General features: G+C 41.1%; 1 protein-coding gene across 1 annotated transcript in view; it reads right to left on the bottom strand.

Annotated features, from left to right (window-relative positions):
- Positions 1-17,836, bottom strand: part of TNRC6B (trinucleotide repeat containing adaptor 6B) — a gene marked incomplete at its 5' end in the record, with an annotated part of 282,305 nt that overhangs the window by 101,890 nt on the left and 162,579 nt on the right. The window contains 3 exons of the mRNA XM_089674295.1: positions 7,887-7,988; positions 16,022-16,153; positions 16,270-16,395. Coding sequence (XP_089530421.1) covers positions 7,887-7,988; positions 16,022-16,153; positions 16,270-16,395 — 360 coding nt within the window. The remainder of the gene's footprint in view (positions 1-7,886; positions 7,989-16,021; positions 16,154-16,269; positions 16,396-17,836) is intronic.

Genomic DNA, 17,836 nt, shown 5'->3' with positions numbered 1-17,836 from the left:
TGATTTTTACCTACATGTAAGCTTATAATAAACGTGTACTATTTAGGAGATATTCCATCGGGCAGCAGCAGGTGACATCACCTACGCATGAGCTCTGAAGGACCGGCATACTTGTGCCATTCCTTCAGAACTTTGAGCAGTGCCCAGGGCTGGAGCCCGCGAACCAGGAAGGAAGACAAAGTGAAGATGGGAGCCCTGTCAGCGGTGATAGTGCGCTGTTGGAGGGCTTCGTTTTAAGGTATGTTTTTCATAATGTGCTATTATGCAATGCATACCAGCACATTATGATATTGCCTTGCAGGGGGAATGTGTTTTTGTTTTTTTAAAGATTTACTGCCGCTTTGAGAAACCTCAAGAAAAATATTTTACGGTGAGTCAAAAATATTTTGCTTAAGGGACACAGGGCAAAGTAATCTTGAGACACTGAAAGGTACAAAAGCAGTCTAAATGACAAGTAGGCAAACAAGCCACTAAAGGGCTCACAAGTAGCATGTTAACAAATGAGGCTCAGCAGAGCACTCAGAGCTGCCAGAAGCAGCTTACGACCAAACCTGACATAAGATATGGCAAGAACATGCACCTTGTAAAACAAACACGACCAGGTGGAAGCCTTGCAAACCTGAGAAAAAGATGCCTGATGCTTAAAAGCCCATGAAGCAGTAACTTATCTAGTGGACTGTGTATTCTTGTGTAAGGGTGGAACTTATCCTTAAGCTCAAAAGCTTGGATGACGGGCTGCCTAATCCAACTAGAGATGGAGGAATGAGAGGAAGGCTGTCTCCTATGGGGACCTTCAAGAAAAAGAAAAATAGTCTTATCTTACAGCCTAGTATGGTCAGTTTTTAATAGAAAAGCAGACTGGCAGGAATACCAAGGATTTCACACAAAGGAAGCAATACAAAGAGAACAGGATACATTTTTCATACATTTCAGTACACGGTACATTAACCAATTCAATACTGGGCAATTTTACACCTTCCTGCCCAGGCCAGTTTTCAGGTTTCAGCGCTCTCACACTCTGAATGACAATTGTGCGGTCATACAGCATTGTACCCAAACTAAAATTTTATCATTTTCTTCACACAACTAGAGCTTTCTTTTGGTGGTATTTAATCACCGCCGGGGTTTTTATTTTTTGCTAAATTAACAAAAAAAGACCAAAAATTTGAAAAAAAACCCACGTTTTTCTTTGTTTCTGTTATAAAAGTTTGCAAATAAATAATTGTTCTTCATAAATTTAGGCCCAGATGTATTCTGCTACATGTCTTTGGTGAAAATAACCCAAATTAGGATGTATTTTTTAGTTTGTAGGAAAGTTATAGAGTTCACAAACTATGGTATAGATCTGAATATTGATCAATCCTGAAGTACTGACAGCCAATCTAATTTCTTGAGGTCCAAGAATGTCAGAACACTACAGATATCCCCCAAATGACCCCTTTTTGCAAAGTAGACAGTCTGACGTACTTCATAAGAGGTATGGCGTTTTTTTTTAAGTTGTATTTTTTTTTGTCATAATTTTTCGGAAAACTAAAAAATTAAAAAAATTTGTTTCACTATTTTTTTTTTACATATTGTCACCAGTGCAGTACAGCGTCATCATATAACTGGCATGGCGGTGATCAGGGACACTGACTGGTGACAGTATGAAAAAAAACAAATTATATATTTTTTTAAATCTCACTATGACCAAAGTAGCACAATGTTACCATAGAATTACTTTGCTATAAGCAAGTATTTACCTGAATGACATCGATTCATTCAGGGTTTTTTTTTTTTTGTGCTTAGCTGTGATTTGGCCACAGCTAATCACATGACATGTGCATGTGATTAGCTGTGACCATTCACAGCTAGGCAGTAGTATACAATGGATGGCATGAATGAAGCCATCCATTGTATACAACTGTCATGTGACCTGCTGTGATTGGTCACAGCAGGTCACATGGTACCGGCAACTGGGCCGATACTCAGATCTGTCATCGGCCGTGTCCAAGGTACACAGCCGGTGACAGATCGCGCCGCTGCGCCGCTCTGCAGGAGTGCAATCTGCGCATGTGCGGGAGGACGCCATATGGCGTCCACCCGGAACGCTGATGACATTTTCTGCCCGCCATTCGGCCATAGGGCGGGTGGCAAATGGTTAAGAACATATCAGGAAAATGAAATGTTGGATTTGTGTACTCTAATGAAGCTGTAGTCAAGGAGACAGACTTGAACAGCATGTACCACATCCAAACAGTATAGGGAAAGAGCAAAGAACAATATCCTAGTTAAGGTAAATAGACAACATTTGGAAGAAAAGGGGCCTTTAGGGCTCAAGACAACCTTGCCTCTATGTAATACCAGAAAAAGTTCTTTACAGTTTATGGTCTCCAGACTAATGAGTGAGAGCAAGAAAGAGAAACATTCTGGTGGTTTCAAAGGATATGTTCTAAAAAACTGACAGAATCGGTCTGAGATCACATAGTATCAATTGGGAAAGTACAGGGGGAAGAATGAGTGACACCCTGTACAAATGTTTTCAGCAAGAATGGCTACACACAAAAATTTGCCCTTGAGAGGCCCGACTGGAGAAAAGACAGGATTGGCCCCACAAAGGTCTTTCTGGGATGGAATTCCCTTCCCTCACACTATGAAAAATATGCCTAACGGGTATGATGGTAGACTTTGCAAGAAGTTGATTTACTAGCCTTCATGAGCGCAGGCTTAACCAAGTCAGATAGGGCCCTACTCCACAGGACCTGGACTTCAACCAACAGGCCACTAAATCAAGAAACAGAGAAGCAGGTTGGCAAATCGGACTTTAAGACAAAAAGATGACCATGATTTGGGAGGGCCCACAGAGTCTCTACCAGAAGTATGAGGAGCATGGGTAAGCCAGAGAAGGAGGGTAAGAGCATGATTTTTCCATGCTGAAAAAAAAATAGTTTTGTTGGAAAGTTCTTGAAATGAACTGAGCAAGAAGCACTGCCTCGAAGAAAGAGATTATTAGGCCTAGAAATCATGGAAAATGTCACTGGGATTTCTCTTACATCTCAGTTCTCAAGCATGAGCTCTTAAAAAAAAAAAAAAAAAAAAAAAAAAAAAAAATAAGAAAATCTAGACTTTCATTTGAGATGAGTTCAGGGACAGTTCACAGAGCACTTTCTTTTGAAAATTGAGATTTATTGAATGAACGGTTTATGGATTTAATTTTGTGCGCTATTTAAACACTGGAGCACTTTATTATCACTTTATTTTGTCATAGCACACGAACTGTCGAATTAATTTTTTTAAAATATTGGTCTTTGTTTTTTTACACAGTGCTGCCTAGTAGAGGTAGGCACTTTATAGTGTCCTGGTTTTGCACTACAGTGAGATGTTTTATATAACACAGGATCAACCACTGGAATAAGCATACTTTGCAAACTTTTTTTTCCATTGGATAGAGATCAGCAAAGACTTTGGGGGTGAAAATACTTTCTGATGTGACCCATTCATCATAGACTGCACATTCTGTTTGTGAAGAGGATTGTTTTGCAGGGTTTATTGGGTTTCTTTGTGCCTAAAAGTGCATGGTCAGGTGGAGAAGTGTTTGGTTGCACAATACCAAGGCTCTTGTGGACAGAGGTAACAAGCTTTTTAACATTGGCAAGCAAGCAGTTTGAAACTTCCTCTTAAATGAAACAGCAGTCTAGGGAAGAGAAATCTTCTGCAGCTTTTGCCAATACTGCCTCAATATCCTCTGGATTCAGCATGTCAGGACCCAACTTTGGTTGATATACAGGAGTGGGGAAAGAGATGGGACATTTCTGAGCACTGGAACAAAAAATGGCTGTATTAAGTCCATAATCTGTCCAAGGAATTTTAGCATAGATGCAGAAAATTTGTTTTTTGTCAGGTAGGCCATATGTTGCATATCTGGAATAGAGCTAGAATCAAAAGATTACATTGGTGTTTGAACTGGATCCTGCTCCAGTGTAAGGGGCACATTGTCATTCTGAATTTGAGTGTTCTGCAGGCCTTCAGCAGAGTATTTGCCCGTGACTTTGAATTAGTCTCACTTGTAGCTATTGTATCCTAGATTGTAAGCTCCAAGGAGTAGGGCCCTCCTATCCCTCTTGTATTGAACTGTATTGTTGCTGTATTGCCTCCCGTTATATTGGAAAGCGCTGAGCAAACTGTTGGCGCTATATAAATCCTGTATAATAATAGTAATTGTGGAGATAAGGAAATAAGGAGCCATTTCCCTGGGTGGTACTCACAAAGTATAGTACAGGGATATAGGGTGAGCATGTCCGGAAGGAGTACACTGTAACCAAGGTGTACACCATTCTGTAAATGAATCAAGGTGAATAGGTGGGGGCAAGTTTGTGAGTTCCTTAATAGAACTCTAGGCAAAAGTGGCATTAAAGTGTGCTACAAGTGGTGTGATCAAACACCTGGTCATCCACCTGAAACTGAGCTCTGAGTGGTTTAAACTTTAGTGCCACGCTTGAAAAGTTAGCACTGTGAAATGAATACATTCCAAACAGAGCCCTGTTTTTACAGTAATGGTCAGAAATAAAGGGTGACTCCTGCCTTACCTGTCCACAAAGCTGGACTGAATATAAAGTCCAGGCTTCGCTAGTTATGGTCGGCATACCCTCAAAAGAGTCATCAGGGAGTTGGTTCTATAGTGATAGACCAGTGTCCTGGACCTGACTCAACACGTCCCACCAAGTGCCAAGGTAATGTACCATACAGGTTTCAATGCCTGAAGCAAAAATTACAGGCCATCCCCACAGCATGGGGTCCAGACATAGCTCTGAAGGTTTTATAGAGGTTGCACCGATACAGATACACGGCTTGCCGTGTAGGCATTAGAAGACAGTGAGGCACTGATTGATCTTAAAGAAAATTAATAAACTAGTAAAACTGATTTCCCTGTGAAGGAGAAGAGGTCTATTACCTTCAGATGCTAGTACAAAACTGAGGATACACAGAGTAGGGTAGGGTTATAAGGGAGGCACTCCAAGGAGGTGTGTCCTCAAAATCTCCTGAAGATATAAGACTATAACCATGGTGTATGAATATGTTGCCTGCGTCCTGTACTGTACAATTAAGAAAAAAATATTTTGCTAAAAGTATTAAAAGTCAAAGAAATGGGTTTGTTTCTCTCTGAGGAAAGTAGACGCCCCTTTTCCTAGAACTGCAGTATGCCAGAGGGGGTATACTAGGCTATCCTAAAGCTTTGTTTGCCAATGTGCAACCCCCTGAAAGTAACAGCATTGCCCAGAGTCTTACTATTACTTCACCCTGTGTCTCTTAGTGAACAAGTAAAGTGGTTGTAATTGTAAACCTTCTGTGTGAAGTAGTGCCCCCTGCCCCCCTCAATACTTACCTGAGCCCCATCGCGATCCATCAACATGCACAACAGACTCGGCTGTCTCAGGTCTCTGCCTCCTCATTGGCTGAGGCGGCAAGTGGGAGCCACTGGCTCCCACATCTGTCAATCACAGCAACTCAGGAAATGAGGAGAGGGGGGACCAAGTCTCAGCTCCATGTGTGAATGGACACCCAGAGCAGCGGCTTGGGCACACGCCTGCTCAGGTGCCCCCATAGCAAGCTGCTTACTATGGGGGCACTCAACAGAAATGAGGAGCCAGGAGCGCCGGTAGGGGACCCGAGAAGAGGACCCAGACTGCTCTGTGCAAAAGCACTGAACACAGCAGGTAAGTATAACATGCTTGTTATTAAAAAAAAAAAAAAAAAAAAAAAAAAAAGCAAACCTTTAGTATCGCTTTAAGAAAAAAAGAAAGAAAAAAAAAAACCTGGACACAAGGAACCTGACCCATGATAATAACACACTTTATTTACCTGAACAGTTTGTCTGTATATCAAAAACATACAATCAGCAATGGTTGGGGAGATTTGGTATTATTTATAATGAATGCATACTGACCACATATTTTTCCCCTAGGCATTAGATATGAATAATGCAGCCTTCTCCCTGCACATAAAATGGAAAAATCACATCCCTTAAGCTGAAAATTCTCTGCAAATATCTTAAAGTCATTTGGCACTACTTAAACCCAAGAACAATTTACTCTATTGCAGCTCACCAGCCCTTAGATATGGTGGCTGCATTTGTTTCCATTTTCATGAACGTACAGAAACATTTATCTTGTCAGAAAATGCTGTGTACTGGCCATTTCCTGTGAGCAGTACTGAAAACAAATAATGTTATTGTCTTTGTGTAAAGTATTAATCCCCCATGTAATGCAGATGAGCCAAGGCAGACATGTTCGAAGTCCAGCCTAGGTGGCAAACATGGCTATTTTCATTGATAAAGAGGAACGAGTGAGCTTAGCAACGGGGACATGTAGTGTGTTATCTGCAGGTTTGTAATGAAGGTAAACAATCCTAAAAAAAAAAAAGTAAAAAGAATGCAGCCACTACATTTAAAGTGGTATTAAATCAAAAACAAGGGATGCGCAGAAATTTTGGCCACTGAAACATATCGCCCGAAAATAGTCCTATCGGCATTTTACCGATAGGAAAAATTTAGCCGATACAGGGGACTGTGTGTACTGCAGATGTGAGGGGGGGCTGGGGGAGCATTGGAGAGTGGAGCAGTGTAAACAGTGACTGGCTGTCATATGTCAGTGAAGGTTTTTAAATGTAATCACTGCCTTTTTTTTCCCTTCACCATAGCTCAGAGAATCAGCTGTCACTTCCCACCCCCCCCCCCCAGCTAAAAGTTTCCTTTTAGTTTCTTTCCCGAGATAAAAGACACAGCTCCGGGGAAAGTGACAGGTAATTCTGTAAGCTATAGTGAAAAAAAAAAAAAAAAAAAAAGCTGGCAATTGCATTTAAAAATCGGCACCGACATGTAGTGACAGCCAGTGAGGGGAGCCTCTCTGTATACACTGCTACCTCACTGTATACACTGCTCCTCTCCTGCCCCCTCCTTGCACACACTGCACCCCACCCCCTCCCCCTTCAAAGAGGACCTGTCACTCATATGATATCACAGAGAGGACTATTGGCCCCCTATGTGATAGCAATAAAATCTTAAGTTAAAAAAAAAAAAGTAGAAATAAATACAAAGAACAAATTTGGAGCCTCCCCACCCCCACATTTCGGTTTGGTTTTCGGCCACATGCATTCTGAATTTTCGGTATCGGTTTCAGCACCAGAAATCTTATTTTGGTGCACCACTACCAAAGACGTAAAATATTGCAGCTTACCAATCCTTAAATATGGTGGCTGCATTTGAAGAAGCCAAAACACCACCTAACACTGCAGTTACAACAGATTGTTTCTTTTGGAATAAAGGTTTTACATAAATAAAAGCTGATCATTGTAAGCACCCCTGTCACTGTTAAATGGTTTGTCTCAACTCTCTAACTGCTACATTAGAACCCAATGCAGCCACCACATCTAAGCCAGAGAAATTGTATAATTTACTTTTGTGCCAACTGTAAATTATAGTGATTGTCTAGAGATCAATCTTGTATTACCCCTGGTTCACATATATCCGGCCGTGAGGGCCGCGTTTTGCGCGGGCACGAGAGCCCATTCATTTGAATGGACTCCTGTGCCCCATAGGGAAAAAGTCCCTGCACTTCTGAAAACGCAGCCAGCATGGGAACCTCGGTTCCCACTACAGTTGCGTTTTCCGGTGTGGGAGGCATGCCATTAGAAATAATGGCACCCGCCCGCGGGTCCGCATTCCACTGTGTGGCACATATGTGAACCTAGCCTTACTGAAGCCTTATAAGATCACTGGGATGAAAACCGCCTACGCTTGGTGGTGGATTCATGAGAATCCACAATCAAGTACAGGTGATTTTCATTTGAAGTAAAGGTGTTTTCATTTAGGTTTTGGCAAGTAAAGTCTAAACAAAAAAATTGATAGTCACCTGCTGTTCTTGTTGCTGCCTGACAGCCTGTGAGATCTTCCTCTGATTCTGGAGAAGCTGCTGCTGCTGCTGTTGTTGCTGCTGCAGAAGAAGCTGACAGGCCTATGCAAGATAAAATACATTAATGGATTTAGCCAACACATTTGATTTTACGTGATCAAAAGATTAAAGTGAAACGCTTCCATTACGACATAAATCAAATATCATATTATCTCATACCATAATCAGATCTCCCCAGTATTCAGTATGCTTTTGTGAATGTGAAAAAATTAATTCTACACACACACCTCACATTTTTGTAAATATTTTATTCTATCTTTTCATGTGACAACACTGAAGAAATGACACTTTGCTACATTGTTAAGTAGTGAGTGTACTGTTTGTATAACAGTGTATATTTGCTGTCCCCTCAAAATAACTCAACCATTAATGTCTAAACCGCTGGCAACAAAAGTGAGTACACCCCTGGGCATGGAATTCACCAGAGCCTCACAGGTTGCCACTGGAGTCCTCTTTCAATCCTCCATGATGACATCACTGAGCTGGTGGATGTTAGAGACATTGCGCTCCCCCACTTTCCGCTTGAGGATGCCCCACAGATGCTCAATAGGGTTTACGTCTGGAGACATGCTTGGCCAGTCCATCACCTTTACCCTCAGCTTCTTTTGCAAGGCAGTGGTCGCCTTGGAGGTGTGTTTGAGGTTGTTATGTTGGAATACTGCCCTGTGGCCCAGTCTCCGAAGGGAGGGGATCATGATCTGCTTCAGTATGTCAGAGTACATCTTGGCATTCATGGTTCCCTCAATGAACTGTAGCTCCCCAGTGCCCGCAGCACTCATGCAGCCCCAGACCATGACATTCCCACCACCATGCTTGATTGTAGGCAAGACAGACTTGTCTTTGTACTTCTCACCTGGTTGACACCATCTGAATCAAATATGTTTATGTTGGTCTCATCAGACCACAGGACATGGTTCCAGTAATCCATGTCCTTAGTCTGCTTGTATTCAGCAAACTGTTTGCCGGATTTCTTGTTCTTCATCCTTAGAAGAGGCTTCCTTCTGGGATGACAAACCAATTTGATGCAGTGTGCGGCGTATGGTCTGAGCACTGACAAGCTGACCCCCCACCCCTTCAACCTCTACAGCAATGCTGGCAGCACTCATATGTCTATTTCCCAAAGACAACATCTGGATAGGACACTGAGCACATGCACTCAACTCCTTTAGTCAACCATGGCGATGCCTAATCTGAGTGGAAGCTGTCCTGTTAAACTGCTGTATGGTCTTGGCCACCGTGCTGCAACTCAGTTTCAAGGTCATGGCAATCTTCTTATAGCTTAGGCCATCTTTATATAGAGCAACAAATCTTTTTTTTTTTTTAAGATCCTCAGAGAGTTCTTTGCCACGAGGTACCATGTTGAACTTCCAGTGACCAGTATGAGAGTGAGAGAAAACACCAAATTTAACACACCTGCTACCCATTCACACCTGAGACCTTGTAACACTAAGGAGTCACATGACACCAAGGAGGGAATATGGCTAATTGGGATCAATTTGGACATTTTCACTTAGGGGTGTACTCACTTTTGTTGCCACCTGTTTAGACATTAATGGCTGTTTGCGGAGTTATTTTGAGGGGACAGCAAATTTACACTGTTATAAAAGCTGTACACTCACTACTTTACATTGTAGGAAAATGTCATTTCTTCAGTGTTGTCACATGAAAAGATATATTAAAATATGTACAAAAATGTGAGAGGTGTGCTCACTTCTGTGAGATATCTCAAAGCATAAAAAACAAATTGCATAGTCCAATGTAAGTCCCATACACCAACCAATCTTTGTGCAATCTTCTATCAATATATTAATTCCTGTCAGAACAGCGTTATGACTTTTAGCGTGAAAACCACTGTGCCCTTCACCACATCTGAAGGGTATCTCCTCCTTATATCATGAACCCCACTGCAAAAGGAGGGTTACTTTAACTTTTATATTAGAGACCACAATCTTCTTCACCATTCATTACCGATTTCCCAGGAAAAGTTTAAAAGGAAGCAAAGAAACATTCAATAGTGCAGACTGCTAGTTTATTTCCATAAGAAAGTTAATTTTTATCAAGAATGTCTTGGTACATTTTTCTATTCATCCTTCCTTCAATGATATGAAGTTTGCCAGTAACGTATGCTGAAAAACAGCCCCACACCATGATGTTCCCACCTTCAAACTTCACTGTTGGTATGGTGTTTTTAGGGTGGTGTGCAGTGCCATTTGACCTGCAAACATGGTGTGCATTGTTGCAAAGAGTTCAATTTTGGTGTCATCTGACCAAACTGTATTCTCCCAGTATTTCATAGGCTTGCCTAAATGTTGTGCAGCAAACTTTAAATGAGCTTCAACATGCTTTTTCTTCAGCAATGGAATCTTGCGTAGTGAGCGTGCATACAGGCCATGGCGGTTGAGTGCATTACTTATTGTTTTCTTTGAAACAATTGTACCTGCTAATTCCAGGTTTTTCTGAAGCTCTCCACAAGTGGTCCTTGGACAACTTTTCTGATAATTATTTCCACTACTCTGTCAGAAATCATGTGAGGAGCACCTGATCATGGACGGTTTATGGTGAAATGATGTTCTTTCCACTTCTGGGTTATGGCCTTAACAGTGCTCATTTGAACATTCTGAATCCTTCTGTAACCAATGCCATCAGTATATGATATAGGTATAAACGAGCACTGGATGTGAATAAGAAAAGCAGCTAGCTTGAAAGGTAAAACCCCTGAACCTTCTGTAAAACATATAAAATAAACATGCAGCGCTAAAAATGTATCAATAGCATACAACCTAAAGAAGATCTAAGTAAAAAACCCAACTATTTATCCATGTGATCTGGATAATCATATAATGGTTAACAAATGATTTATATTACTAATAGCATATATGATTGAATCAATATATCTCAAAAACGCAGTTGGCGTTGTGCAAATAGACTTTGTGAGAAACGACCAAACTAGGCGTTTAAAAGTGCATATAGTGAAGTAAAATTCAATCAATTAGGATAAGTGAAAATCCGTGATAGTGGTGTTAAGATGAACGAGTATAGATTGCACTAACCAGATAGCGCAAATCAATGCGCATTTGAGTACATTAGGACCAACTCCTGGTCATCAGCATCTGGTAACTGGAACACCGGGTCATCTAGTGGGCATCAGTTGAATATGCAGCACACCATCAGGGCATCCAGGCACCAGAACTACACTCATGCAAACACCAGGGGGAGCCACACTTGCAGTGCAAAATCGCCAAGGATCTCCTTAGAAAGGAAGGCTCATAACAAATGAGCCCAAGCAAAAAGAATTTCCATAGTGCAGTATTGCTTTAATATAATCATGGGATAACATGAATAAAAGTAGATAAACTCACACTTTGCATAAATTGACAATAGTAAAGATGGCAGCCGGCAGTTCAGAAGAACCACGCGGTATGACGTCACTAAGTAGGGCAGCTTCCTAACATGTTTCGTGCGCCCGAACATTATCAAAGGACATTTTATTCATGTTATCCCGTGATTATATGGATGAGCGAGTTTGGAGTGGAGGAACTTGACCGGCCTGCACAGTTGAGTTCTGACCTCAACCCGATAGAACACCTTTGGGATGAATTAGAGCAGAGACTGTGAGCCAGGCCTTCCTTGTCCAACATCAATGCCTGCCCTCACAAATGCACTTATGGAGGAATGGTCAAACATTGCCATAGAAACATTCCTAAACCTTGTGGTCAGCCTTCCCAAAAGAGTTGAGGCTGTTATAGCTGCAAAGGGTGGGCAAACTTAAAATTGAACCCTATGGACTAAGATTGGGATGACATTAAAGTCCATGCTTTTGGCAATATAGTGTATATATATTTCAAAATAAATATCAATTAAAAATAAATACAATTAAATATTTATTTTGAAAGCCCATATTTCTCTTTTAAGAGGGCAAAAATCAGCATTGTACCAACAGCAGTGTTCACTATTTGCCTTCAGGCTTTTTGGTCAGGGATGTCTAGCATGAGAACAATTGTCTACTTTGGCCTAAAACAACCAACATCTAAAATCTCTGGATAACTTTACTGATACAATAATTCGTCTCCCTAAGCTGAACAATGTAAACCCAGCTTCAACCGAATGGTTTGCGGTCTCCCTGGTGCCAGGGTTCGGCATGTGGTGGACTGGTTTGATAAATTAATGGGAGGGGCTGGGCATGACCCAGCTGTCTTGGTACATGTTGGAACCAATGAGAGAATACATGGAAGGTGGAGGCTCCTTAAGAATAAATTTAAAGAACTAGGCTGCATGTTGAAGGGAAGGACCTTCAAGGTGATATTCTCTGAAATATTACCTGTGCCATGCACAACTCAGGAAAGACAGGAGAAGATAAGAGAACTCAATGCATGGCTAAAGACCTGGTGTAAGAGGGAAAGATTTGAGTTGCTAGAGCACTAGGTGGAATTTTCATTGAGGTGCAACCTATATGCTAGAGATGGTTTGCACCTAAATGGAAGGGGGTCTGCTGTGCTGGGGGAGAGGTTTATGGGAAGGCTGGAGGAGTATTTAAACTAGGATTGAGGGGGGAGGGAGAATTAGATTATAACTAGGTAGACAGATCAGACAGGGGTCAGTACTTATTGGTGGGTGGAATGGGGAAATATGGGAGGAAGGCTATGGCACATGATAAGAAGGTTCCCATGTTACAAACAACCAGTGGAATTGATACCATTTGTATGAAAATAAAAAATATGCAAAATACGTGTGAACAAGGTGTCAATGAATTAAAGTGTTTGATCACCAATGCCAGGTCTGTCAAGCAAAACAGGTGAGTTGGAAGCTTTAGTGCATTAACAGAACTATGATTTAATTGGAATTGCTGAATCTTGGCTTCATTCTTCACATGACTGGGCCATTAATATTCCTGGCTATGTTCTCTTTCGGAGAGACAGTGTAAATAGGAAAGGTGGTGGTGTCTGTCTATCTGAAAAATGGTCTCACAGCTAGTGTGAAAGAGGACCTAGTTGATGGAGTGTGATGAGGCTGAAGTATTATGGGTGGAACTGCACATCGAGGTGCGTACCAAAGGTAATCATTGGAGTTTGTTATAGGTCTCCCAGTGTTAATAAACAGGTGGAGGCTCTGCTCCTTGCACAGATCGAAAGGGCTGCAAGGGCTGGGACAGTGATAATAATGGGAGAATTTACCTACCCGGAAATTGACTGAAGTAATGGTACTGCAGAAACAGTTAAAGGGCAAAAATGTATAAACCTACTACAGGACAATTTTATGATACAGTTCATAGAGGCCCCCAACTAGGAATGATGCTCTGCTGGACCTGGTGATCTCAAACCATGCAGAGCTTATTACGAATGTTCATATAAAAACATCTGGGTAGCAGTGACCATAATATGATTTCATTTATTGTTAGCTGTAAACAGCAAGCACATACGGGAAAAATAAAAACGCTCAATTTTAAGAGAGCTAATTTTCCAAGGCTGAGGAGCTGCTCTCCAAGACTTAGACTGGAAGGGAATATTGGCATCAATGAACACAAACACAGAAATTGGAGTTCTTCAAAAAAGACTGTATATGTGAACACACTGCAACATAAATTCCTGTGTGCAATAAGTTTAAAAGGCTAAAAATCAAACCTATGTGGCTTACGACCAAAGTAAAAAAAAAAGCTATAGATAAGAAAAGAGCTTTTATCAAATATAAAAAGGAAGGAATGCTATCATCGTTTAAACATTACAAAGAATATAACAGAATATGCAAAAAGGAAATAAAGGCCGCAAAAAGTGAAAACGAACAACAGATTGCAAGAAATAGCAGGACAAACCCCATAAAATTCTTCAAATATATTAATAATAAAAAAGGTCCAGTCCGAGCATGTAGGCCCTTTACAAAATAATCTAGAGTGGGTGACTGTGGACAAAGAGAAGGCAAATGTATTAAATACCTTCTTCAGCTCTGTGTATACAAAGGAGCATGGGGGAGCTCTTGTGGACATGGTATTGACACAGCTCCAGATTATCCACATTGGCTCACAATTGATATGATCCAGAAATATTTCGACAGAATAAAGGTGAATAAAGCACCTGGACCAGATGGCATACACCCACGGGTCCTTAAAGAATTGAGCTCTGTAATTTCAAAGCCATGGTTTCTCATTTTTAGGGACACTTTAATGACTGGCATAGTACCACTGAATTGGCGTGAGGCCAATGTGGTGCCAATATTTCAAAAGGGGTCAAAATCTTTACCAAGTAATATAGACCTGTTAATTTAACTTCTATAGTCGGGAAGATACTGGAGAGTTTAATAAAAGACCACATAGATGAGTTCTTGCTGGAAAAAAATATTTTAAGCAACAGAAAGCATGGATTCATGAAAGACAGAAGCTGTCAAACAAATCTGATTTCTTTTTATGAGGAGGTGAGCAAAACCTTGGACAGAGGGGTGGCGTTTGACACAGTTGCCCACACATGGCTAATCTGTAAGGTAAAGTCTACGGGCTTGGAAAAATCCATATGTAAATGGTTAGAAAACTAGCTAAAAGATCGTATTCAAAGAGTAGTGGTTAATGATTCATACTCTGAATGATCTAGGGTTGTCAGTGGTGTACCCCAAGGTTCAGTGTTTGGACCCTTACTTTTTAATATATATATATATATATATATATATATATATATATATATATATATATATATGATATAGGGTCTGGGATTAAAAATCCTATCTCAGTCTTTGCAGATGACACCAAGCTGTGCAGTGGAATAACGTCCTTACAGGATGACTTCAACTTACAAGCTGACCTTAATGCACTGTTTAATAGGGCAACTAAGTGGAAAATGAGGTTTAATGTTGATAAATGTAAGGTTATGCACTTGGGGGCTAAGAATATGCATGCATAAGACATACTAGGGGGAATACAATTGGGGGAATCAATGGTCGAGAAGGATCTGGCAGTTCTGGTAGATCACAAGCTTAATAATGGCATGCAATGCCAAGCTGTGGTTTCTAAAGTGAGCAAAATCCTCTCTTGTATTAAAAGAGAGAGGAGAGAGAGATATCATTTTACCCCTGTACAAATCATTAGTAAGACCTCATCTGAATATGCAGTTCAGTTTTGGGCACCGATTCACAAAAAGAACATTGGGGAACTGGAGAAAGTACAGAGAAGGGCAACCAAACTGATAAGAGGCATGGAGGAGCTCAGCTATGAGGAAAGATTATAGGAACTGAATTTATTCTCTCGAAAAGAGGAGATTAAGGGGGGATATGATCAACATGTAGAAATACATCAGTGGTTCATATAGTGAACTCGGTGTAAAGCTATTCACCCTGAGGTCATCACAGAGGAAGACCTGGAGAAAAAGAAATTTAATCTCCAAACATGGAAAAGTTTCTTCACAGTAAGAGCTGTGAAAGTGTGGAATAGACTCCCTCAAGAGTTGGTTCTGGCCAGGTCAGTGGACTGCTTTAAAAAAAGACCTGGATTCTTTCCTAGATACACTGAATATAACTGGATACTAACATTTATAGGTAAAGTTGATCCAAGGAATATCCGATTGCCTCTCAGGGGATCAGGAAGGATTTTCTTCCCCTGCAGGAGCAAATTGGATCATGCTTTGCTGGGTTTTTTTGCCTTCCTCTGGATCAACTGTGCGTAAAAGATAACTTTTTTTTTTTTTTTAATGGTTGAACTGGATGGATTTTTGTCTTTTTTCAGCCAGACTAACTACTGGAAGCTGTGAAATCATTAAACACTCCACTTGGAATGACAAAGCGCTCCGACTTCCTGATGCCAGATGTCGCCTTGATGTAACATTTTAAAGCTTGGCACACATCTGATGGGCTAACGTCTTGCGTGCTCCCCACAAGGGATGTAGGAAAGATAACTTTTTCTGGATGGACTTTGTCTTTTTTCTGCCAGACTAACTATAACTATGTATGTAGCTTCTAAGAAGAAACTCTTTGGTCAAAATTAACAATAAATGAAATGAATGTTAATTTAAAAGCACTGCAGAATATTTGATGCACAAAATTGAATAGATAATACACATGTAGAAACAAATATGACCAAAAACCGTAAACTGGAAGATTACCAGCTGAAACTGCTGAATTTGAGGGAGTTGGCTGAGCATGGCGATCTGCTGCGGAGAGAGTTGAGGCCCCATGTTAAACAGTCCTGGGCTCATGTTACTGTTAGGAAATTGTTTCAGCATAGAGGCTGACACCTGACAAAAGAAAAAAAAAAATTAGAATGTCTCAGTTTTTCAAACTCTTGTAATAATTTGAAAGTTAGGCATATATTTGCAAAGATGTTTATAAATAAAAATAGGCCATGACCCACCTGTGGAGAGAGGAACTGGGGAGGCACTTGTGCCCGGAGGTTGGGAGAGGAGTTGAGCGATGGCACAGGGTTGTGCATGCCTCGCGATTGTGCACCGCTGTTCCCAAACAGACCGTGATTGCCACCCTAAAAAGATAAAAACTTTGACTACATTTTGGAAGGCTGTGATTTTACAGGTTCGGTATACTTAAAACCCATGGACTATTCAATTGGAGATATATACAGGTGAAACTTGAAAAATTAGAATATTGTGCAAAAGTTCATTTATTTCAGTAATGCAACTTAAATGGTGAAACCAATATATGAGATAGACTCATTACATGCAAAGCAAGATAGGTAAAGCTGTGATTTGTCATAATTGTGATGATTATGGCTTACAGCTCATGAAAACCCCAAATCCACAATCTCAGAAAATTAGAATATTACATGCAATCAATAAAACAAGGATTGCACATAGAACAATATCGGACCTCTGAAAAGTATAAGCATGCATATGTACTCAGTACTTGGTTTGGGCCCCTTTTGCAGCAATTACTGCCTCAATGCGGCGTGGCATGGAAGCTATCAGCCTGTGGCACTGCTGAGGTGTTATGGAAGACCAGGATACTTCAATAGTGGCCTTCAGCTCTTCTGCATTGTTCGGTCTCATGTCTCATCTTTCTCTTAGCAATGCCCCATAGATTCTCTATGGGTTTTAGGTCAGGTGAGTTTGCTGGCCAATCAAGCACAGTAATCCCACGGTCATTGAACAAGGTTTTGGTGCTTTTGGCAGTGTGGGCAGGTGCCAAGTCCTGCTGGAAAATGAAGTCAGCATCCCCATAAAGCTCGTCTGTGGAAGGAAGCATGAAGTGCTTCAAAATCTCGTGGTAGACGGCTGCGTTGACCCTGAACCTAATGAAGCACAGTGGACCAACGCCGACGGATGACATGACTCCCCAAATCAACACAGACTGTGGATACTTCACACTGAACTTCAAGCATCTTGCAGTGTGTGCCTCTCCATTCTTCCTCCATACTGTGGGTCCTTGGTTTCCAAATGAGATGCAAAAGTTGCTCTCATCAGAAGAGGACTTTGGACCACTGAGCAACAGACCAGGTCTGTTTTTTTTTTGGCCCAGGTAAGATGCTTCTGACATTGTTTGTTGTTCAGGCGCGGCTTGACAAGAGGAATACGACATTTGAAGCCCATGTCCAGGAACCGTCTGTGTGTGGTGGCTCTTGATGCACTGACTCCAGCATCAGTCCACTCCTTGTTAAAGTCCCCAACACTTTTGAATGGCCTTTTCCTGACAATCCTCTCCAGGCTGCGTTCATCCCTGCTGCTTGTGAACCTTTTTGTTCCACACTTTTCCCTTCCACATAACCTTCTATTAATGTGCTATAATACAGCACTTTGGGAACATCCAACTTCTTTTGCAATTACCTTTTGAGGCTTTCCCTCCTTATGGAGGGTGTCAATGATGGTATTCTGCACAACTGTCAGGTCAGCAGTCTTTCCCATAATTGTGATTCATACTGAACCAGACAGACACCATTTAAAGGCTTGGGAACCCTTTGCAGGTGTTAT

Source organism: Staurois parvus, unplaced genomic scaffold, assembly GCF_062004578.1.
Source record: "Staurois parvus isolate SC_StPar_1 unplaced genomic scaffold, SC_StPar_1.0 ptg000149l, whole genome shotgun sequence".
Taxonomy (NCBI): domain Eukaryota; kingdom Metazoa; phylum Chordata; class Amphibia; order Anura; family Ranidae; genus Staurois; species Staurois parvus.
This window is presented reverse-complemented; position numbering and strand designations above follow the sequence as displayed.